Here is a 24,414-nt window from a genome sequence, read left to right as displayed (position 1 = left end):
ATGTCATGTTTAGAAGCTTAATTAGTGATCAAAAAAAGTTGTGTCTGATGAATGAGTCTAATTGAAGCAAAAAGTGATCAAGAGACACTGACAGCACGCGCGTAAAGTTGTCATCTAACACGAAGCTGAGATGAAGTTTGGGTAACTTAGTTTTGCAGAGTTTTAGGGACCGTCTGTCAATACCCCTCCGTGCGCAGAGGGAGTGTCCTGAGTCCAAGCCTGGTGCGCCGCTTTAAGTGAAAGGGGGCGCCTTGAAACCGCCGTGTTTGTATCTTGAATCGTGAGCGGAGTTGAGCACCATATTGAATCAAAGTTGCCAACTCTTTGACAAATGTTTTCTCCAGTCTAGACTCGGTCGGTACGAGAGCGGAGAGCTGTTTTTTGGGCGGAATGGCTTCGCGGTAAAGTGCTTTTTTTGGGCGATGTTACGGTGAGCGCTGCGCCTCCGGTTCATGGAAAGTTGGTTCATGCAGCTGCGACTCCGCGAACTCTGCGTAACTTTTCCGTGTGAGGCGAGCGCAGCGCAACAGAGCTGGATGTGATGGACAATCCGTCTTCAGTCATCACCCAAGTGAGCCGCGATGAGGAGGCCAACAAGACCGCGGCCGAGCGGGGTAAGTGCGGCCTTTTCCCGCTGTCACAAACTTTACAGTCTGTTAGAAAGATCCGCACAGAGGCTCCGCAAAGAGGCGCAGGGGGGACACGGGGCTTATATCCGCACACTGCTGTCTCCTCTGCTGCATTTATTTCATGTGTAGTGTGTTTCTGTGCAGTGTAAAGTGTGTTTTTCTTGCAGAGTAAAGTGAGTGTTTTGGGGGTTATGGCCGCGGCCCTTCGGTCTGAGATGAAAGGACCGGAAGTGACGCAGGCTCGACTCCACAAAGTTTATAAAAGTTTTATTACCGTAAAATGTGATTGTACCGTGACAGATGTGTGTTTACTAAGTGCACAGAGGCAATGATGAAGACCACTGTGGTGTTTGAGTGATGTTACGTGATAGTAGGGACTTTTATTTACTTTTTTAACAGTGAGGTGGGATGATGGTACTGCCCTGTGTGTGTGTGTGTGTGTGTCTCTATGTGTGTGTCTACATCTGTGTCTGTGTGTGTCTCTCTCTGTTTGTGTCTGTGTGTCTCTATGTATGTGTGTCCGTGTGAGTGTGTGTGTCTGTCTGTGTGTGTGTCTATGTGTGTCTGTCTGTGTCTCTCTGTGTGCGTGTGTCTGTCGGTGTGTTTGTGTGTGTGTCTGTCTGTGTGTGTGACTCTGTGTGTGTGTGTCTCTCTCTCTGTGTGCGTGTGTCTGCCTGTCTGTGTGTGTGTCTGTCTGTGTGTTTGTGTGTGACTCTGTGTGCGACTGTGTGTGTGTTTGTGCGACTGTGTGTGTGTGTGGGAGTGTGTGTGTGTAATGAGTAACTCTGTCCTGAGAGCCTGTGTCCCTCTGCTCTCCCACATTTAACATTAACCTGGACAGAGCTGAGGGTGAGTCCTGTGTCTGGTTTGTTTTATGCCACAGTTTTATGTCATAACATTTTAAACACCTCATATTTTACACATGAAGCAGATTCTGCATTTAAACAAACTGCATTTAAACAGCAAAAACACAAAAGTTTCGACCTGGTTTATGGTTAATATTTCTGTAATTACGGCGTCTTTCCATAACCACAACGGGCATGACATTTCCTCAGGCAGCTCAAGTTACACACTGAAATTATCTCTGTTTAAGAGACAAAAAATGCCATTATTTAAGTACTTTTGTGTTTTATAATTTTATAATACGTTTCAAATTCCTGGAAGTAGTGGAACCAACCAAAAAAAAAAACACTTTACATTTGTGGATTCTTTTTAGCTATTTTTATCAAAACATAGTGATATATGTTTAATAATGAGTTTGCGATGCAGCAGTAGTAGTAGTAGTAGTAGTAGTAGTAGTAGTAGTAGTAGTAGTAGTAGTAGTAGTAGTAGTAGTAGTAGTAGTAGTAGTAGTAGTAGTAGTAGTAGTAGTAGTAGTAGTAGTAGTAGTAGTAGTAGTAGTAGTAGTCAGGAATATAGTCGATACTCAAATCCAATACCTCAATAATAATGAAAATGCTAGTCTATGTGGTCTTATACTTTTGACAACCTTAGTACTAGTAGTTTTAGTGGTGGTGGAAGTAGTAGTAGTAGTAGTAGTAGTAGAAGCAGTAGCAGTTTCAAAGTCAGGATTATAATCAATACTCAATTCCGATACCTCAGTGATAATGAAAACACAAATTTATACTTGTGACAAACTTAGTACTAGTAGTTTTACTGGTAGTAGTAGTAGTGGTCGTAGTATTAGTAGTAGTAGTAGTAGCAGTTTCAAAGTCAGGATTATAGTCGATACTCAATTCCAATACCTCAAAGATAATGAAAAGACTAGTCTATGTGGTGTTATACTTTTGACAACCTTAGTACCAATAGTTTTACTGGCAGTAGTAGTAGTAGTAGTAGTAGTAGTAGTAGTAGTCCGTAAGTCCGCTGCCCACGTTGTTTACCCCCTGCCCGCTGTCAGCACATCCACTGTTTGCTCATCTGAACATTTGGAGACGGGCAGTTCTCGTGTCTCCGTCAAAATCGACAAATGGGGAAATTATTGTGGCAAAGTAACAACAACAACAACAACAACCTTCGCCTCAAAATAAAGGCGCAGCTTTGTTTTTACTTTCACTTTCGCTTCAGTGTGGTTCATTCCTGTGTAAATTTGAATCAGATGAATACAGTATTGCTCTTGTGGCGCTAGAAGTAATTCCTGTAACTGATGAATAGGCCTAATATTTCTGTATTTATGTTTGAAATGCGTCAGATTTTTGTGTTATTTTAGTTCAGTTTTTGTTTCAGTCTCGTCTCAAATGTGAACGCTCTTGGAAAAGTAGTCAAAGATCTACCATTTAATGTTGAAAATCGCGTTCCGTTGTCTAACGTTTCATCGTGGTATCAGAATCGGTATTGAGTATCGAGTCTATTCCTTAGTATTAAAAACTGACACTATCCTGGCGCTGAATATAATGGTTTTAAACATAAATTGCAGATGGAATTGCAAAACTTACATCACAAAATCACAATTATTTTTTATTTTTTTCCCTCAAAATGGTGTGGTCCTATTTCAAACTATTTTTATGTGGTTGTTTAGCCCAGACTCGAGGGCCTCAGAGGGGAACCATCAACTACAATATTATGAAATCAACAAAATAGGCTGTTATTATTATTACAATATGAGTTATAGTTATTTAAATGAACTGTGTGTTTGGATTTAAAATGTCCTAATCGTGAACTATCTGTCTCCATATGAGGTAAACGTGTTCAAATATTAAATCAAATACTGTTTTTTTAACGATGTAATGCTGATTTTTCATATTGTGCCTGTGTTTGCTCTATAATCTGTGACGTCTGTGGATCGTTATGTTCGAGTTTGCACTTTTTAAATCGCATCTAAAACGACTTAATAAAAGAAATGAGTCCGTTGAGTTCCACTTTAGAAAACTGCGGTGCCCAATGGAGCTGACGCCGCCGTAAACGTCATCGCAACGAAGCGCCGTTTAGCTGTTAGCGACATTAGCGAGTAGCTGCTTTTTAAAAATTTGTACCAAAATGACTATGCAACACTACCAAATCGTACATGTGTCACCGATTTACGAAAATAAAATTGGAGAACGAAGTAAGTACAGACCAGTGGGCGTGTGCCGGGTAAGGTGAACATGGGCGTCCGTCGGCAAAATGGCGTTTTGAAAAATAAGCGATTAAAACATTGCTCAAACACGCACAAATCACTCGAAATACAACTCCAGAAGGTAAAAGAGATGGAAAACCACTAAAACATGGTTAAAAGCTCTGAAAAGTCGATTTGCGAATAGTGATGGGACAATAAACTAATATCGTTTATCGTGATTAAAAAAAGGGTGGACAATAATCGTTCATGGGACATTTTATATAATCATGCTCGTCGCTAACAAAGATAATCGCCGTTATATCTCCAGAATGTGCAGAAAAAATGCCTTATCCACAGGGGAGTTAGAGGGGTCTGTTGTCCGGGATCCCATGGTCTTAGGGGCCCAAAATTGGACCCTCTTCCTATTAATTTGTATTATGGGGGGGGTGGCCCATGTGAGGCTTATTGCCCCGGGCCCCCAAATTTCTGTGGACGCCCCTGATTATCCATAATATTCTCTGTTAAAGTTACAATTACTCACCTCATAACAACTTTAATCACAATCACAATTATTTTGGCCTTGATAACCGTTGTACATCACCGGACAAAAACAGTTTCAATATCGTCCCATGCCTTGTTTGCGGGATAGGGCCGCTGTCAGGGAGCAGACAACAGCGATAGTGTTGTGGTCTGTTTAATGCCCTTAACATGTTTACTCAGCTCACAGTCTGCTCCTGTCCAGATAATGTTCAATCTAATCAACTTTATCACCGTTAGCTTAGCGGTAAAGCTAACATACCACAGTGCAGTGTATTAGCGTGAGCGTGTTAGCGAGCCACTGTGCGCTTATTGTGCTTTTATTCACTTGAGTGTCTTGCCTGAGAACACAACAGCAGCATGCTAATCTGAGCTGGGATCGAACCACCGACCTTCAGCTCCGGCAGCGGCTCAGTTGGTAGAGCGCTCGCCCATCTACTACAGTACAATCATTGGTTCAAATCCCACTTGGACTGATGCGCGTTGTTGTCGTGTTCTTACGCAAGACACTACACCAAACCCATTTTGCGTAGTACCGTTATGTTGCTTCACGCTAACATGCTAAGCTACACGTCAGATCTGTGGAGAGGCGAGCCCAGCTTACAGTAAGAACGCATGTTTTTCGAGGTATTTTTGATCAATCCAAACTTAACCGAGTAAACGCACAATAGATGAGTTTAATGCCACGCTATAGGACATTCCAGGCAAAGTCGCGCATCCCTGTTTACGTTCTCCACCGAGCCACAACCGCGGTATGAAAAAAAAGTGATAAGCGAGCACGGTTGTCATGAACATACTTTGCATTCCAGACCGATGAAATAACTGATAAAAACATGAAAATGCGATGGGAGATTCAAAACAAGCCAAATGAGCACACCTGTTTTTGTGTTTAGCGTTAGCCCCGGTATAGCTACACACATGTTAGCAATTTTCTCCACGCTGCTAGCCCGGGCTAACCACTCCGCGCGGGGGAATCTGCTGCTGCCGCCGCTTTGATTCTATTTAAAAAAAACATCTTACACTTTTTAAATATAGACCTAGCGTAATCTCTAGTTTAAAAATACCACATCGCAAAGTAGTGTTCGCGTTACCGCTACTGGAATAACAATAGTTTGAAGCTAAAGTGCGCAGGACAGGTTTTCATGTTTTTTTAATTATGACTCGGTCTGGTGGGGTAGTACTTGTGGTAAATATTTATCATAGTTTTTCATCAGTTAAGTGGCAGTTTGTGGGGGGAAAAAGTTGAGAGGAAAAGTACAAAAATACAGGAAGCGGTGGTCTTTTCTACCTAGCGTATGACAGGAAAAACAGAATATTCCAGCTAATTTTTACATAAGGAAGGCACTTTTATGACAGATTAAACCTTCATTTAACAAAATAAAGGTGTTATCTTTCATTTTTATTTGTCAAATCATAACTATTACGAAATTTTGGTATGTTCTGGCCCTTGTTTACCCCTATGTAGCTCATATCTGTCCAACCAGGAAGTGAAATTATAAACTTCACTAAAATTACAAAACACATTTTTGCATTTTTTTAAGTCTAAATCTAATGATGTTAACTGTGTCAAATGAACTTTAACCCTGTCTATAAGTACGTCTGTGTAAAATGGACACAGGCTTTAACGTGTTTTCTTCTGTTTAAATCTGTTTGTTTAAATGTTAGTCTGAGTTTTGACCCTCTGTGGGTGCTGTAGTTGCCGTTGTGAACTTTGACCCCTTTAAATCAATCGTGTGTGTTTACAGTTTCCAGTTAAACAAAATCCCGACTCGTGATGATTAGCGCTGTAAAAAAAAGTTGTGAATCTAACCTTCGAATGATAATATTATTCTCAAATGTAACTTTTCTAGAGGAGAGTCTGCCATCTGGTTGTCTCCATGGAGATGTTGGAATATTCCTTTAGCGTGGCATTATATACATTTCCATGGCGACAAGCTGGTGACTCTACCAATTCAGTTATTTCAGGTTAGATCTGCGGAGAGGCCATCCTGCTCTCTGTAAGAATGTCATAGCTAAAAAAAAACTTGAAAAACACTTGTCATTGAATAGATTAGATAGATACGCTTTAATGCCATCCTGTGTAACATTCCAGGCACTCTTCACCAGAAAAGTGACACAGTGCAGCTTTAAGGATTTTGCACAAAGGCTGCTGTTATATTTTGTCAACATCTTTATTATTTATGTCAAATTTTGTGATGCCACCAGCCTCTGAACTCAAACAAGGAACTGTTATTTAAAAGTCATATTGAAACTTAATTCTGATACAAGAAATTGTTTTTGTACAATTCTTGGAAATAAGTTCGCTCGTTTAAAGGAAACAAAAAAAATCTTATGACCAACCATGCTCCAGTTTTGCATATTTTTTATTTAATATCACGACAAAATTCACCTCCAGCGCTGAACCAGGGCGACACTTTTTTTTTTTAGCTTGTGGAATGTGTGAAATTTTAATTGTGTGATTTTTCCAAACATTACGGGTGAGTTTTTGTGTTTTTACAGTGCGCTGGCGTGATGGAGGGAGGACGGTGGAGGGCGGAGGAGTGGACAGGAGCAGAGATTAGGGAGGGGAGGTCAAAGGTCAGAGCACAGGGAGTGAGGGAGGACACAGTGACAGCAGAGGAGGAGAAGAAACAGATGACACTGTTTAGCAATTTGTCCAAATGATTCATGGATAATCTTAGTATCTTATGAGCCGCGCAGTTACTTTTTTCATTTGGCAGTGTTACTTCAAAATCAAAGGAGTACATTGTCGCTCCTGATCACAACATTTAGACTTCAAACTGCTCAGTTTTGGGGGAAAAATATAGACAAAGCCGTTTTTGTGGTGAGTGTGTGTGAGTTTTCCTCCTCCTGAGTGATAAACAAACGCAGAACAAACAGTGAAACAAACATAAAGCTGTTTTTAATCCTGTGCTGCCTTTTTTTTTTTTACACTAATTTAAATGCAACTCGATGTAAAAGTATTCAGAGTATTCAGAATATAGTACTCTGATTGGACCATGTTTCAGAATACATCGCAAAATACATTTAAATGCAGGTATTCAGTGCGTTTTGTAACTAAATACATTTCCTCCCATCACTGGTTGTGCGTACGGCCTTTGCTTTGTCATCTTCAAGTATAGTTTTTATTTTATCTAAAGCTACAGTATGCAACTTTCTGGAGGTGGCACGTCACGAAATCTAAAGTTAAAACTATATTTCAGAACTTTCTCCATAGAGATAGATACGTTTTATGCCATACGTCCATTCATGTACTGTGGAATATTACAGCCAAAGGGACAATATTTCCATGGAAACAAGCAGCAGAGTCAGGTTTATGGAGGTGCAATGACACATGTTTATTTTATGTTTTCAGTGAAATGAACACAACCAAAATGAAAAAAAAAATTATTGGTCTGTTTTTTGGCAGAAATGTGACATAATGTGGCTTTTTGTACTATATTAAAATGTAGAATATTACCATTTTATGCAAGGATTTTTAAATATTTTTTATTTGTCATTCTCTCAATATAAACACTGTTGGAGTCTGCTTTATTTTTTCAACCAGCCATTTTTACTGTTACTGGAGTGAGCTGTAGGGAGTAGTGTCCATAGCCTATGTAAATGTTTAACAAATCCCTTTAAAACCAAAACTTTACCATTATTATTTTATACAATCGCTCCGCTAGGGCCAAATCTACATGCTAAGTCTTTACAAGGAAAAATATTACTGAAACGTCATTACCTTTTGCAATTTTCTCCATATTTTAAAGCCTCTGTACCTGATTTTTACTTGGAAAACAGTTTAAAAGTTTTGCAGTGGTCCAAAATTATTCCTCACTTTCCTTCTGTATCCAGAGCATCCTAATTATTCACCACGATGAATTTATAAGCGCTTTTCACAACGTTCAGAGATGAGAGCAGGGTTTACTGTCACGGTAAAGCTAACAATGACTAGCATGCTAACGCGCACTTCCATGAAACGCTTTATAATTGGAGTCAGACGCCACACAGCAGACTTATTTTGACCTCATGAGCTGCTTATACGATTTATCTGCACTGGGGCAAGGCACATTTTGCTCAAATACATGGGGTAAAATCAGGTACAGCTCCTTTTTAATAATATATTGTGATGTACGAGTCAGATCTGCGTTCATAGTTTTCAGGCGAGGACAGTTTAAAGTCTGAAGTTGTGGTGTGCGCAGTAGCCGCAGTGTTGTAATACCAAGCGTGGCATTGTACTTCCTGCTTGTTGTGAAATCTCTCAAACCTCTTTCAATATTAAAGTTTCTGTGAGGCTTATATGTTTATTAAAAGTACACTATGTGACTTTAAAAGTACACTATGTGACTTTAACATGGAGAGTCCATGGAGATGTTATTGTTTTGCCAGTACTGTCTTGTGTTCTTTTCAGTTACAGGTGCGTTTACTGTTCAATATACATTAAAAAAGCCAACATTCTTACAGGAAGCGGGTCGCCTCTCCACAGATCTGAGCTGTAACTTAGTCCTGGTGTCACTCACTTGTCTCTGTCGATTTAGATCAGTTTAATGCCGTAATGTGGAACGTTACAGGCAAAGCAAAAACATCATCCACCAGAAAATTTACACAATGGAACGTGAATTATTTCGGAAAATTACAAAAAAAAATGTTTATTTGAAAGAAAATTATATCTATAGGGATCTGACTTTCAAGAAATTCACTTTACATGATTTCCTGTTTCTAAATAAGCAACAAAATGATAATAAGTTTGACATCGAAAATGTATCATATACTTTCACATACGTTTGGTCTCAGGCTTATTCTAAATCTGACCCATTACATAACACTGTGCATTTGTCTTTGTGAACGCTCTGCCCTCACTTCCTCTTGGCTCTGAGCTGCTTCCCTTCTGTTTCCTTTTCCTGTTTTGGGGCCGGTGGGACGGGGGCCTGTGGGACGGGGCTGGTAGGATAAGGGGCGGTTGGGATAGGGGCCCGTGGGGACAGTGGTACAGGAGACAGGGGAACAGGGGGCAGTGGGACAGGTAACCATGGGACCGGGGGACAATGGAACAGGGGGGCAGTGGGACAGGGAGACGGTGGAACAGGGTGGCAGGGGGATAGTGGAACAGGGACAGTGGAACACGCGGACAGTTTTACAGGAGCCACGGGGACAATGGAACAGGGAACCCTGGGACAGGGGGACAGTGGTACAGGGGACAGTTTTACAGGACACAGTGGGACAGTAGAACAGTGGGACAGGGCAAGGTGGGACAGGGGACAGTGCAACAGTTAGCATGCTACTTGCTGTTAGCTTGTCTGTGCCGCTGAGCTCTGCTCTGATAGTTATGAAAAGCATTTATAAACTTATGGTGGTGAATAATTATGATGCTTGAAATATAAACCTCTGCGAATTGTTTAAAATGAACTCGTTCTGTTTTTCACATTTTAAAGACGGACAAAATCAGACCAACAATCCCAAACTCTATAGACCAAGTACTTGATAGTCTTCATTTACATAGTTCAAAATGTGCTTTTCTTTGCTTTTTCTTTGCTTTTTCTTTTTTTTTCTTTTTTTTTTTTGTATAATTTGCACAAATCACATTCAGAAAACCACTTTTAAAACATGTCTAATCTGGGACAAAAACAGGATTAAACCAGGATTAAAGGATTTAACTAGGAGTAAACTAAGATTAACACAATGAATACACTGAATACACTTTTGTATCTGTTCCTTTGTATTGATTTTATAGTGAATCTTCCTGTGGCACAATGTGTTTTCAAAGTGGTACTTTTACTTCATGACACAGTACTCGTCTGTTTCTCTGCCTGTAAAAGTAGATTGCGTCAGTGTCGCCCATAGGTGCTGGGTCACATTCCACCTGCTGCTATGACACAACTTTCAGAGAGTGAAGTTTAGGGTGACTTCTCCAAAATATTCACCCACTAACGCTCACTGCTCACTCCTAATCCATCTCCAGGAACAGAGCGGAAAAAGCATTTGTGGAGGACTCTGGAAAACATCTCCTGATTGATTGAAATTGTTCTTAATACTCAGGAAGCGTTGTGATTGGTGGATTTTGTTACCGGTGCTGTTTGGGCACATTTTTCACAAATGGTACATTTTGATCGTAGCCATCAGAATGGTGAGGTAACTATGTCATGAGTAAATGTTTAGGACAATTGAGTAACATGATTGTTGTAAACATTGTGCACAGTAAAAAAGAAATCAAATAAAATTCTTCAAAAAAAAATAATAATCTATTATAAAAATGAATTATGTTTTTTATATAGTTGTTGATGAATATATGTGTCACTTAATGGAATATTATTGAGTTTATATCTTTGTTTTTGGACAATTTCGGTAACTGGGCATGGCAGTGTTTAAAGGGGCAGTGTAATGAAAAATAAATTTAGTCTTCCTTGGCTATAAAGTTGTTCCTCATGTTTTTTTTGTTTGTTTTTTTTGCTTACATTTGGCTCATTCCTTCCTGTTGTTTTTTGTTTTTGTTTTTTTTACTTACATGTGGCTCTCCCTGTATAAAGATAAAATAATAAAAAACAATGTTCTTAACTCCGCCCACTGCACCTATTCCCTCCCACTTCAGGAAGCACTGACCAGTTCAGTCGGCACTTGTTTATTTATCAATATTGCTCCATTTTTATGCTGAAACTAACTCAAAGTTGCAAAGTTTAAAGGCGTTCTGTGTAAACGTTCTTTACATGCCTGAAATATTCCACAATATAGCTTCAAACGTATCTATCGCCATGGAGACAAGCAGATGACGCCACAGTTGGAATGCAGGTTTTTCAAGGCGTTTTTGATCAATAAAAATAATATTAAAGCAGTTGAGTAAATGCAAGATATATGTTTAATGCCATACTGCGGATCAAATTCTAAATAAAACCAGTGAAGTCATTTCTTTAACTAAATTAAATCGAAAATCAGATACTAATTGATGCTGAAACTATTGAAACTAGACAGAAATGAGCCTGAATATCTTTAAAATGATCTTGAGCTGCATCAGAACAAGTATAAGACAGACACATAGACTATTATTTTAAGCTATATAACTGCACTCTCCTGTTAATAATCAGTCTGCATCAAAACAAATGTATGTAAAATTTCTGGCACTGCCCTGAATGTTCCACTGTATGGCATTAAAAATATCTAATTTGCATGTATTCAATTAAAATGCTTGAAAATGCATGCATTCTTACTGAGAGCACGGTTGCTTCTCCACAGATCTGATCCGTAAGTTGGCCTGGTGGCGTCACCTGCTCCATGACAATAGATGACGCGATTGACGGATAATGCTATACTGTGGAACATTATAAAAAACCCAATTGCACTTATGTTTCTTTTTTTTTTTTTTTTTTAAGAATGCAGAGAAGAATGTAAAATCTAAAGGTGAAATGAGACGCCCCCTGTAGACAAAAAAGTGGATTCTCCAGAAAAAAATATAGTCTGGAGTTTTGCCCTAATTCTGGAAATTCAGTATTGTACTTTTACCTGTTCCACTGCAACCTTTTTTTTTTTATTTTATTTAAAAAAATTTTTATCAATTATTCAGTTAATAAAAAAAACACTACTTTATCCTAAAACATGCACAGGCTAATCCTCCTATAACCAAAATAGTGACTTGGATGGGTCAAATGCAGAGGACAAATACGATTAAATGAATAAATAAATAAATGAATGCATTTATTAAAGAAAATGTACACGTGCTAAATATTGAGCCTCAAAACATATAGATATGAAGGAGTGGATATAGTAATAGTCGTACAGTCCTGACCTCAGAGCTCTGACCGTGTCCCGTCTCCTCAGGCTCGTCCCCCTCCCTCTCCTCTAAGAAGCCCCGCAGTGGAGGGCTCTTCTCCAGCCTGCTTTGCTGCCTGTGCCGGGACCAGCCGGAGCCTGCGCCCGTCAACAACAACGCCCCCCTGCTGGTGGAGGAGAACGGGACGGTGTCTAAGGTACTGTGTTTTATATATAAGATTTATTCTGAATTAAAAACGTTGTACATGATTGTTTGATGATGCTGTGGTTTTAGTTGAATGCAAAGTACATCATCTATACCAGGTCTGTTTGTTTATTTATTTGTTTATTTGTGTGCACAGATCCAGGTGAAGCCGCTGCTGCCTCCAGTCAAGTCCAAAGACTCGGGGAAGATCTGTGTGGTCATCGACCTGGACGAGACCCTGGTGCACAGCTCTTTTAAGGTGCACGACACTATAGTCAACATTTTGAAGAAGGATTTATTCATGTTACATATTAACTGGTGGCTGAGAGGCTAAGCACTCACATCAATAAGTTTCTGTGTTTGATTCCTGAGCATGATCCGTGCGCTCCAGCTCAGATTGTCCTGATTTAGACCAGCTCAAGATCGAGAGATTAGTCCCCAGGCTCATCGTGTTGTTGTTTTGGGCGTTCCCTTTGTCATATTTAAACCTTTCTAAACTACAACTACTAAAATAATATAATGATAAAAAGAAGAAAAATGGACTTTCAGAGTAAAAAGTATTTTTGGAAAACTACAAACATCTGACTTATAATGTGAGTTTAACGTCATTAGGACAAAACATTCAATAATACACAAAATGGTATTTTCAGTGAATAGACCAAATAAAATCATCATGTTGTGGATTTTCAGAGAGAAAATTTGATTTTCAACCCCTTACCCCAACTCCCAGCAAAAAAACAAAACATTAATGGTTCATTTATGTTCTATTTATTGAAGATGATTGAAGTGCATTTTGTGTAGTGCATGTGACTAACTAGAAGAATACATCACTGTTCTTTTGGTCATTGCTGATTCATTCATAGTTTTGCGCTCGACATGTCTCACAACATGACCTCTTAAACATGTGATACTGTGCAAAGTTAATAAGAAATACACCCATTTTAATCATCAAAACAGTGAATATGCCAAAAGTGTTGCATAAACAAGCAGCAAAATTGTAGCGTTGTCATAAAATATACAAAAATACTTTCCATACATTCCAGACAATTTAAAGTCTAATTTAATGTTCCATTTTACTGATATTAATTCGTCTTGTCTATGAAAATCTGTTATTGTCACTGACCTAATAGATTAATGTATTGGTATAATTAAATAAATTTACAACAGAGTATTCTCATAGCGCCCGCATAATTTATTTTATTTAAGTGTCCCTTATAAAGTCGGAGCATTTCAACATTAAGGATGTAATTTTATGAGAATAAAGTCATAGTCCTACAAGAATAAAGTCATAATATTACGAGAATAAAGTCGTAATTTTAGGAGAATAAAGTTGTAATGTTACGAGATTAAAGTCGTAATTTTATGACAGTATAGGCTGCTGTGCATGAATGAATAGACTTGTGCGTTATGTGTTATGGAGAATTTGGAGCATTTTGTTCAAATAAATAATCTACTAAATCTACTCTATTCAGTGTAACTTCTAATTTCTTTGTCATACGTAAATATCAGTAGCTATCCTTATTCTCTCTAAAGCCTCACTGTGTAACATTTCAGCCAATCAGTAGACTAAAATAAATGCATGCAATAAATGTTTGAAGTATTACATAGTGGGGCTTTAATATACGGCTTCTCCAATATGCCGCTTCAAAAGTATAGTCAAAAAAATTAAAATAAATCAATAATACAATGAAATAAAATATAAATAAATACCTAAATGCACAAATGATGTAAAATTAACTTTCATTATTTATCTTCCGCAGCCTGTGAACAATGCAGATTTCATCATTCCTGTGGAGATCGATGGAACGGTGCACCAGGTACGACGGCTGCGCTCAGGATTTAGAATTCAGAGTTTTATTTAAAGGATTGTGAAGTTGAATGACACTTCGTCTGGGGCCGAGCCTGGTTCAAGTAATCCAGGATAGGTTTGTTCACTGCAGCTCAGCCTATTCCGGATGACTTGGTTCAGGAGCGATGCCCCCTAGCACCGCTGAGGAGAACTACACACTACAGTACTACATGTTTACACTGTTGATTTTATTTTATTATTTTTTTTCGGTGTATAGATTTTGCTTTTAGTTAACAAAAGTTTCAATCTGCATTATTTAAGCTGAAATTTCTGACTTTCAAACTCTACCCCAGCAGCCAGGTGTTTGGAATCAGAAACACCTGGCTGTAATCAGGACGGTTCTGTGTGATGTCACATAGTACTTGAAATTGCAGTGGCCACTGGAGGCAGCACACACTTAGTTTTTGACTTTTTGAACACAAAGCTGCAAATATACCTAGTAGTAGTACATGAAAATTGCCAAAAAGGACTAGAAAAAGTAGATAAACAATTAAAGGGCCTTTTATTACGCTATTTTCTGATTTGTTATAATGTTGTTTCCTCATCAAAAACATAGCCAGAGTTGTGTTTTGTTTCTTTCACACATGTTTAACACACAAACCCTGCATATTGAGGCTGAGTTCTTCTCTCAAACAGAAAACACTCTGTTCCACTCTGTTAAACTCCATACACCTCCATTAGAAACATTGTTATCTTGTAAACTACCTCTTCATGACATCACAAGGTGGAACAGACCATTTTGAACTTTGCAGATGTTTGAGTAATCCTTTCTTACTGTCTGTCTACATGTATGAATGAAACAAAACACAACTCCAGGTATGTTTTTGATTCTGTAACAACATTTTAACGTGCCTTAAATCTCACAAGAGCCACTTTTGCGTAAAACAGACCCTCAGTGTGAACAGCATCGCAAAAACTCAGCCGATACACAAGACGTGAATGTTGGGGCCCCATAACTCCACACCCATAAAACATGTACTACTTAGACTTTGAAATGTTCTCCACCCTGCTCTTGTTGTCGTCACTGCTCTGGTTGAATAAGAGCAGTAGTATCAGTATCAGTAGTTCTCAGTAGCCGCAGTAGCAGTAGTATTATTATTAGCATTAGTAGTAGCAATAAATCACTATCAGTAGCGGCAGGGGTGGAAAGCAGCTAATCACAGATACTCGCTTCACTTTAACTGAGTAGATTTTTGAGGTAATTGTACTTTTTAGAGTAGATTTTTAAATGTGTACTTGTGCTTGAGTATAATTCTAGTCATGTAGTTACTTTTTAAATCGTCCAAACTATGCAATTCACGCTTGTCTCTGCTACTTTCTACACAAACAAACACTTAACAGTATCGCCTGCTCTGATTGGTCAGACCTCAGAGAATATGCACATTGTAGTTCAAAACAATCTTACACTTTTTAGATTTTTTTTGTATTAAATCGTGACCTAAAATGTGTCTAAAATTGCATTAAAAGTAACTAGTACACATGTTGTATTTTTCATGCGTACTTTTTACTTTTATTCCAGTACAATTTCGGCAGCGGTACTTGTAACTGAGTACATTTTTAGACCTTTTATGACCTTTTAACTTGAGTGAAAGGTCACGGCTGGTACTCTTTCCACCACTGTTGTAGTATCAGTATCTTTAGTTCTTAGTAGCAGCAGCTGCAGTATTTGTATGATTAGCATTAGTAGCAGCAGTATATCAGTAGTAGCAGTGGTAGTAGCAGTAGTAGTAGTAGTAGCAGTGGTAGTAGTTAGTTAGTAGCAGTAGTAGTGGTAGTAGCAGTAGCAGAGTTAGTAGCAGCAGTGGTAGTAGTAGTAGCAGTAGTAGCATTGGTAGTATAACAGTAGCAGTAATATTATCAGTTTTGGCCGTGCTGTATCTTGTGTGACTCTGGATTCCTGGCGCAGGTGTATGTCCTGAAGCGACCGCACGTGGACGAGTTCCTCAAGAGGATGGGCGAGCTGTTCGAGTGCGTGCTCTTCACTGCCAGCTTAGCCAAGGTACGCTAATAAACCAACCCCCTCGGAGCTACTCGCTAACGCTGTGGAATGTGGATGCGCTGCCATGTGTACGCTAAACCTACGGCAGACGCTACTGTACTCTGGACTTTTGAACCTTGTAAAAACTTGCATTGCTGATTCACTGGTTTGCATGATATTTGAATTTGAAGATTGCCGTCTCACGTGTTTCAAAATGTTTATGCAGGTAAAAACTTAGCTCCAAGCGCGTATGATTAGACAGCTGACTTCAATAAAAAAAGCTTAACATAATTACATTTAAGATATAATTAAAAAAAATAGGGAATATTTTTATAATAGTATCTGCTGCCTGTGTCCAAACCAGGAAGTAAAATTATTTATTATGACATACACTGATAGTAATTCCAAGTGTTACCAAGAAACTAGTGTAGTTTCTATCATTTCTATAGTCCATGGGCGAATACTGGTCTATGTTTATTTATTTTGTTTATATCAGGGGTCTCAAACTCAAATTAGCTGGGGGCCGCAGGAGGCAGAGTCTGGGTGAGGCTTATCAGGTATTCCACAAAAAAAATGCCTTGTTAAAATCTTTTCAATCATCATCGCTGTTTTCAACATACTTGAGGAAATATGCCAATTCTCATGGGTTTTATGGATGTACATCGTTATACATGTTATTTGTTAAACTAAATATTGTCCTGCGGGCCACAAAATATCCTCTATCCCGAGTTTGAGACCCCTAGTTTATATGAATCCCTGTTAGAAACTAGTCTTCCTGGGGTCCATTACATAAAAAATACATCAAATATACACACAATTATTAAACAGGACTACAAAATTGAACACTTTAAAACTTTATCTTGTTAGTAAGGAATATTTCTTGTCTTACTTAGCTCTTTTTTTAAGACAAATTACAAAAAATTACAAAACATCTGATATTTTGAGCTTTTATAGCAGAGGGTAATCTATTACAATGAGTAGCAGCTCTGTACAACACTGCTGTCTGCATAGATATTTGTCCTAATACAGCTCAAGGTCATTCTAAAGCTGTTCAGGAAAGGTTCATTTCTGTCCTGTAAATGTGAGTGTGTCTGTGTTTTTTAGTATTCGTACCTGCTCAAATGACTAGTTTTGATTCTAGTTTTAGCATCGATTAGTATCAGATTTTAATACTTTTGACAACCCTACAAGCAGCTATAATCTGAAGTACGGGCCATAAACTGTCCCAAAACATTAGTTATGATCAGACCGTTAATAAATCATAATAAAATAATAAATTGCAACACTGTTATTTTGTTAAACGTTTAAACCAGGGCTGTCCAAACTATGGCTCAGGGGTCAAATGCGGCCCTCAGACCAATTTTTGTTGGCCCTCATGCCTCCTTCTAAACTGGCCCAATTGATCAGGAAGTACTTTTTACGACAGATTTTACTGCAAATTACTACAATTGAAGTGATTCTACCTCTATAACCTGAGTAACATCACGTTGCATTGTGACACAGACCTAAATATAATCGTCCATGTCTTATTAAACGTACAATGTCTCTGTCAAACCTGTGTTAAATGCACTATTTGACTCGCTGTATTGACACTGGTCTGTGGCCCTCAGCTTCAAACATGTTTCAGTACACGGTCCTCAGTGAAAAAAGTTTGGACACCCCTGGTTTAAACTCTCAGAAAAATGTCGTTATGCATAAATTGTCCCTGCATTTTGGATGGAATTTTCAGTGTTTATTACATAGGTAGACAACTCACTACTACTTCCTGTATTTTCTTTTCAACCTTCTTACACAAACTGCCATTTAAGTGACGTAAAACTGATAAATACTTACCACATGTACTACCCCACCAAACCAGGCCGTACTTATAAAAACCTGTCACACGTCTCTTCTGTTAGTATGCAGACCCAGTATCGGACCTGCTGGATAAATGGGGGGCGTTCCGCTGTCGTCTCTTCAGAGAGTCCTGCGTGTTCCATCGGGGGAACTATGTGAAAGACCTGAGCCGACTGGGACGAGACCTTAACAAAGTCATCATCGTGGACAACTCCCCCGCGTCCTACATCTTCCACCCGGACAACGCCGTGAGTACCAGGCGCATCACACTGTGGCACTTTACTGCTAGGGACGCACAAACGGGCTCCTGGGCCAGCTCCAGAAGATCGGTTTGGTCGATAAATTGATGTGATAATGCTCTTTACTGACCTGATCTTGCTTAGGATGTCCCCATATCGTCTAAACGTTTTTTCACGCAAAGATGTTATATAATGTAATTGTTTTGCATCCTTCAAGAACTAAATTACATAAGTTATATTGTATATTGATTGAGTTTTAGGGAAATTATTGCTATTTTCACTCTTTGCTCTGTATTGGCACATACTGAAAGTCTCCAAACATCAATATCAGAACTGAAAAAGTTGCATCAGTGGATTCTTAACTCCTATTAGTGTTATTGAAAATCAGATGCTAATCGATACTAAAACTGGTGTTCAAACTAGATAGCCATTTGAGCAAGCATCGATACTGCAAAAAAACACATTAACAGGACAAAATTTGAGCTTTTTTCATTTCATTTTGAGCTTTATCAGAACTAGTATAAGATCTCATGGTAACATAAAGAACGTACTATTATTTTGTGTGTGAAAATTGCATTCTGTTACTAAAAAGGAGCATGTTGTAGTATCTTAATCGATATCGAGTATTGCTGTCGAAATCTAGATTGGAATTTTAGGACTGTGACAATGCTAAGTTAAACATTTGTGACGGTTCATGCCAGAGGGTTGTGTTAGCCTCGTAAATGTACATGTGCTTTACATGTGATAAGGCCCGTGTGGAGTCACAGTCAGGACACAACAGGATCAGTGTGTGCGCTTTATGTATATGCTGTTATATACTTTGCCCTTTGTTTTCTATCATTCTGGTTTTTTTTATTTTTTTTTTACATTCACACCACTTTTAATGTCACATGTGCAAGTCATTTGTTCCACATTGCACAGTGCACTAAATAAACCTTTAGCACATGGGGCAGTTGGATGTAGAGTATAGTTCTCTGACGTTATGATGTTGTTGTTGTATAGGATGTGTACAGATTGTCCAAGTATGATTCATAATAAAAGAAAAATTCAATCGCTGTTGGGCACTGCCTTGTATCTGTCTGAAAGGGAGGAGCTAACTACGCTGTCCCTTTCAGACAGATATAACATATACTCTAACATATACATATACTCTTGTCCAGTACTTGTGTCTCATGTAGTATGTTTCTTGATTAGGATCTTTTGCCTCAAACCGTTACGTCGTTGATGATGGTGTTTTAGTCGACCAAAATTTGTGTTAGTCAAGTTATTATTCATTTAGATCACATGTGTCAAACTTAAGGCCCAGGAGCAAAATCTGGCCCGCCATGTCATTTTATGTGGCCGCGACGGTAAATTAAAATGTATGACTGTCTTAAAATGTCAGTTTATCAGTAGATAGGCACAGTCATAGATATATATATATATATTTTTACATCTATGCAAATTGGCCCTCAGTGAAATTGAGTTTGACACCCCTGATTTAGATTATGAGGATTTATATGGTACAACAGCAGATGCTAGTGAGTTGACTGAAGATTTTATAAAACAAAACAACAAAAAAAGGCAGATTAAACTCATGAGTCACAGATTTTAGTACTTTTTTCTGCATAAATTGTTTTTGCATGAACTCCCATGTAGGTGTAGTTTCGTTTTTTAGTCGACTAATTGATCAGCCCATGTCTTTAGTCGACCAAGAATTTTTGTTTCGGTAACTACGGACCTAGTTTTCTGATGACAGTGTATGTTTGTTGTTCAGGATCTTGACTACAGTCTTACCTCATGTAATGTTAGTCCTTTAGGATCTTGATTAATGTCTTGTCTCATATGTTTGTCGGTTATGATCTTGAGTAGACCTGTCATGATAACAGAATTTGAAGTATGATACATAATATTAAAATCACACCATGAAGTAGAATTGTCCCAAAATGTATTCTTAATGTGCAGTATTGTGAATGCAACACTTGCGTAGTTAGTTTGTATCTATAATGAGTCATAGTAGTTCATAATTCAACCTTCTACAGCTCAAATCTCATCGTAGAACAGAAAAATAACCACAATTTTCCCACTAGCGCAAAGAAAAAGTGCCCACGATAAATACTGACCCCAAAAAAGTATTGTTCCATCTGTGATTATTGAGTTTTGTCCTAGTATTTTAGGATCTTGAGTATGATGTTTGATGTTTGTCAGTTATAATCCTGTACAGTCTTGTTTGATTGATTGTTCTTTATAATCTTGAGTACAGCCTTATCTAATACGTTTCTTGTTTAGGATGTTAAGTACTTTGTTGTGTCATGAGGTGTGCTTGTCCGTTGGGATCAATAGTTCAGTCTTATCTTAAGTAGTATGTTTGTTTGTCTGTCAGTTTATAAGGATCTTGAATACAATCTGATTTTGTATTTGTCTGTTAGGATCTTTCTTGACGGTTGTTTTTCTTTTAGGATCTAGAGAACAGTCTTGTCTGGTGTTGTTTTTGTTTTAGGATGTTTTACAGTCTTCCTAGTTAAGATGTGGAACACAGTCTTGTTGGAATATTTGTCATTAAAACCTTGAGTATAGTCTTGTCTAAATATGTTTGTCATTTAGCATCGAAGTACAACTTGTCTGATGGTTTATTTTTCTTGTTTAGGCTCTTGAGTGCAGTCTTTTCTCATGTCGTATGTTTATCGTTTTCGTTTGTTGTTTGTCACTTAGGATTTTGAGCACAGGTTAGGATCTTATCTAATGTTTTTTCTTTTTAAGATCTTGACTATAGTCTTGTCTGATGTTATTTTTGTCCTTTAGGGTTTTGAGTGCATTTCTGCCTAATATGTTTGTCGTTCAGGAACTTGAACACAGTGTTGTCTGCTGTTAGACTTGTCTGTTCCTGATCCTTAGTCCTGAGTCTGTGGCGTCTTAAGTCCGTGGCGTTTTAAGTCTTCTAGAGTCCAGTCTTGTCTGATTATGTTTGTCACTTAGGATCTTGAGTACAATTTGTCTGATGGTTTATTTTTGTTTAGAATCTTAAGTACAGACAGGATCCTAACCAACAAACAACAAATGGAAACAATAAATATACTACATGAGAAAACGACTACTCAAGACCCTAAACAAAAAACAACCATCAGTCTTTTTCATGTAGTACGTTTATCATTTACATTTGTTATGTTTGTCAGTTAGGATCTTGAGTACCATCTGCTCTTATGTTTGTTGGTTAGGATCCTGTCTGATGGTTGTTTCTGTTAGATTCTTGAGTACAGTCTGGTCTGATGTTATGTTTGTCAGCTAGAATCTTTAGTATAGTCTACAACTCTGGCAGTCAAACGTCTTGCTAACGTGCGGCTAGCAGGTTAGCCATGTCCATTTATATATCCAGTCTATGGTTGAATACAGTGTTGTTTCAGGAGGTATGTTTGTCATTTAGGGTCTCAAGTACAGTCTTGTAAGGTGGTACGTTGTTTAGGATCTTGTACAGACTTGTCCAGCGTTTGTCGGTTAGGATCTTGACTAAAATCTTGTCTCATAGTATGTTTGTCCTTTAGGATCTTGATTAATGTCTTGTCCAAAACGTTTATCAGTCAGGATCTCTCGCCTGATGGCACGTTTGTCTTTCAGGTTCCGGTGGCGTCCTGGTTTGACGACATGTCGGACACGGAGCTGCTGGACCTCATCCCGTTCTTCGAGAAGCTCAGCAAAGTGGACAACGTCTACACCGTGCTCAAGCAACAAGCCACGCCCCCCAGCTAACCACCCGGAACTACACCGCCACCCCAAGGCAGACCACAGCAACTACAGGCTCCTCACTGCCACGAAAAAAAACACCCTCACAGCTGTCCGCCATCTTGGAGCCTTACGTTGTAGACTGCTCATTTTAAACGCCTACATTTTTAGTTGTTACCAGCTAATTCTGGACTGGTACTGATTGCTGAAGCTAACGGTTTTGACAAAATGGACTGAGGGAGTTTTTGTTTTTTTTCCACAAAGGTTTACATGCAAAAAAAACTTGGAAGATTTTTGGAACCTTTTGGAAGAGCATTAAAAAATCACACTATATTTTAAATTCGGGGTGCCTTTTAGCGATTTTTAATGTGGAAAAAATCAGTGTTAACACGATCGGATCTACAATTGGACAGCACTTTATGAGAAAATTGTGCCTTGTTTTGCGTAAGAATGAACCAAGATGGCCGCTGGTGCCTGCAGTATTTGTGACACTACATCAGCACCCAAAGCAGCTGCTACAGGTTTTGGATTATCTCCGTGCCATGTTTTTGGTGAACATTTTGGGGACCACGGCTCTTCTCCCCGTGTCCGAGCGACCGTGGGGCTAATGTGCCTTCACTGTGGAGTCTTTCTAAAGCTACAGACGAAACTTGAACTACCCCCGAACTGAGAACAGAGGAGACGTGACAGTTGGGGCTTGGACAGTAGAAGCAAAGTGATCCAGGATTTCTAAAACCTCCTGAAGACCTAGCGCAAAACTACAGATTTTAACTATTTTTATTGTTCAAATAGGTTAGGTTCACATGGCATCACAACATTGTAGAATTTCAGAAAACTGAGCTGGACCGGGCAGGATTCAATGGTAGAACTGAAATTGCTGTTTGTCAGATTGGCACAGAGATATTAACCATAAACCAGATCAGCAGTTTTTGTTTCATGCGGATAGCCCCACGAAATACAAAGTTCAGCGTGTTCTTTGTCAGTGTAAATAAACAAAACTAAAAAGTGGTGCCATTTTTCAAAAGCCAAGGGCGTGATTGTTGTCTGTTGAAAGGACTTTAAGCCATGAGATTAATATGGCAAGTTTGTGGAGCCAATCCCAAACAAATAATGATCAACATGTGTGGATTTCTATTTTGGATATTTCTGTCAAAAAAGGTAGATGTCCCATAGTGTTATATATAGACCCCTGCCTTCCGTCTGAAATTATGGCTATGATTATGAAATTCTAAAATGTGAACCCAACCTTTTTGCCTTAGATTCTGTCTCACTAGCCTGGCTTGTCATGCATCTTTCTTATTGTACTGTATTTCTGGTGTGATCACTTATAAAAAGGTCCTATAATGCATTCTTCCTGCACCAGTTACAGCCAACATCAAGATATCTGCAACGGTCAAAATGGTAAAATTTAAGTAGCCTGAGAGTTGTGTAGAGAGGCAGGAGTTTTGCAGGAGTCGTTTATTTACCGTCAGTACGGAACTCGGAGACATGAACACTCAACATGTTGTGATATTGTCCATTCAAGTCTGCCCATGCTTCCATTGTAGGGAGCATTATAACCTCTTGGTACAGTAGTGCAGTTTCCCTATCAGATCTGAGCAACAGACTTTATTAGCATGTCAAGAATGCATTTCTAAAAGCTGTTAATGTGTGAAAATGGTTACTTCTAACAGTTAAAATCAAACAATACTGATAATTGAGGTGAAAGAGGAGCAGCAGCTCTACTCCAAGCTCCTAATGTGTAATGGTGAACAAGCTTCGCACATTGGTTAGCTACGCAGTATAGCTCTAAGGCTAACTCTTGGCCGTTTCCCAGATATGGCCATCACTTCCTGCTCCTGCTGAGGACTTCCTGGATCGACTCTTCTTCTACTGTCTGTTTTTATGTTTTTAGTTCCACACTTTTTGAAGCGGTACACGTAAAACCAATGTCAGTATGTGCCACAGAGCTTCCTTCAAGAAGACTGTCGAAAGTCTGCCATGTTTGTGAACTCGCTGCTTACCCTGATGCGTTCTGGGTAATGTAGTCACATCAAGCTAAAGTGGAGTTACACTCAACGTTCTGTTTTTATTTTAACTTTGTGCGTCGATTTTAGTCCCTCGGAAGCGTTGACAATATTTAGACCGTTGTGAATGAAATGGTGGATTTCACAAGCAAAAACAAAAATTCCACCATAAGAGTTATAACATTATTTTTCTATATTTAACTAATTGTCAATCAAATTAGCATGTTCCTTTTTTTTTTCTAAATAATTACCGAATTAATTTTTTTGAGTGAATTTAATGTATATAATGTTATGAAAAATGGTTACTTCATGTTTGATATCACAAACACCAGCAAAAAAGTAAATATTGATTCATGACAGGGTAAAAATGACAAAATTTGAAAGTCAAATCTAAAAACATATTTATAGGCGCCATGTTGTCACTAAGAGCCCATCTTGTTCCGCTCACACATTTAGTAGGTGTGTATATTTTGTTTTGCACAGTAAGAAACGCAAACAAAAGTGGTTAATATATGGATTATTCATGTTACTGTACTCATGATTGAATAGCTGTAACCTAATTTTTTGACCTGTTGTTTTATCATACCAAATTATATGTATGTGTATGTAATAATGCCATTTTCCTTCATCATAAATGCTAAATCAAAGATGGCTGCTTCATGTTGTGATTTTCATTTCTGCTCAGA

At 38.5% G+C, this 24,414-nt stretch overlaps 1 protein-coding gene across 1 annotated transcript; it reads left to right on the top strand.

The window, feature by feature from the left end:
• Nucleotides 1-191: 191 nt before the first annotated feature.
• LOC117380329 (carboxy-terminal domain RNA polymerase II polypeptide A small phosphatase 1-like) lies at nt 192-24,377 on the top strand. The gene is made up of 7 exons (XM_033977123.2): nt 192-614; nt 11,989-12,137; nt 12,282-12,383; nt 13,885-13,941; nt 15,880-15,972; nt 17,850-18,035; nt 21,618-24,377. The coding sequence occupies exons 1-7, from the start codon at nt 542-544 to the stop codon at nt 21,747-21,749; spliced, it is 792 nt and encodes a 263-aa protein (XP_033833014.1). The 5' UTR covers nt 192-541; the 3' UTR covers nt 21,750-24,377.
• The last annotated feature ends 37 nt before the right edge of the window (nt 24,378-24,414 follow it).

Source organism: Periophthalmus magnuspinnatus, chromosome 2 (genome assembly GCF_009829125.3).
Source record: "Periophthalmus magnuspinnatus isolate fPerMag1 chromosome 2, fPerMag1.2.pri, whole genome shotgun sequence".
Taxonomy (NCBI): Eukaryota; Metazoa; Chordata; class Actinopteri; order Gobiiformes; family Gobiidae; genus Periophthalmus; species Periophthalmus magnuspinnatus.
Note: the sequence above shows the minus strand (reverse complement) of the source record. Positions and strands in the feature narration are given on the sequence as shown.

Coding starts and splice junctions, on each gene's coding strand:
- LOC117380329 (XM_033977123.2), top strand. CDS start 542: ATGGACAATCCGTCTTCAGTCATCACCCAAGTGAGCCGCGATGAGGAG. Junction 13,942..15,879: donor TCGATGGAACGGTGCACCAG/GTACGACGGCTG, acceptor TTCCTGGCGCAG/GTGTATGTCCTGAAGCGACC. Junction 15,973..17,849: donor TCACTGCCAGCTTAGCCAAG/GTACGCTAATAA, acceptor CTCTTCTGTTAG/TATGCAGACCCAGTATCGGA.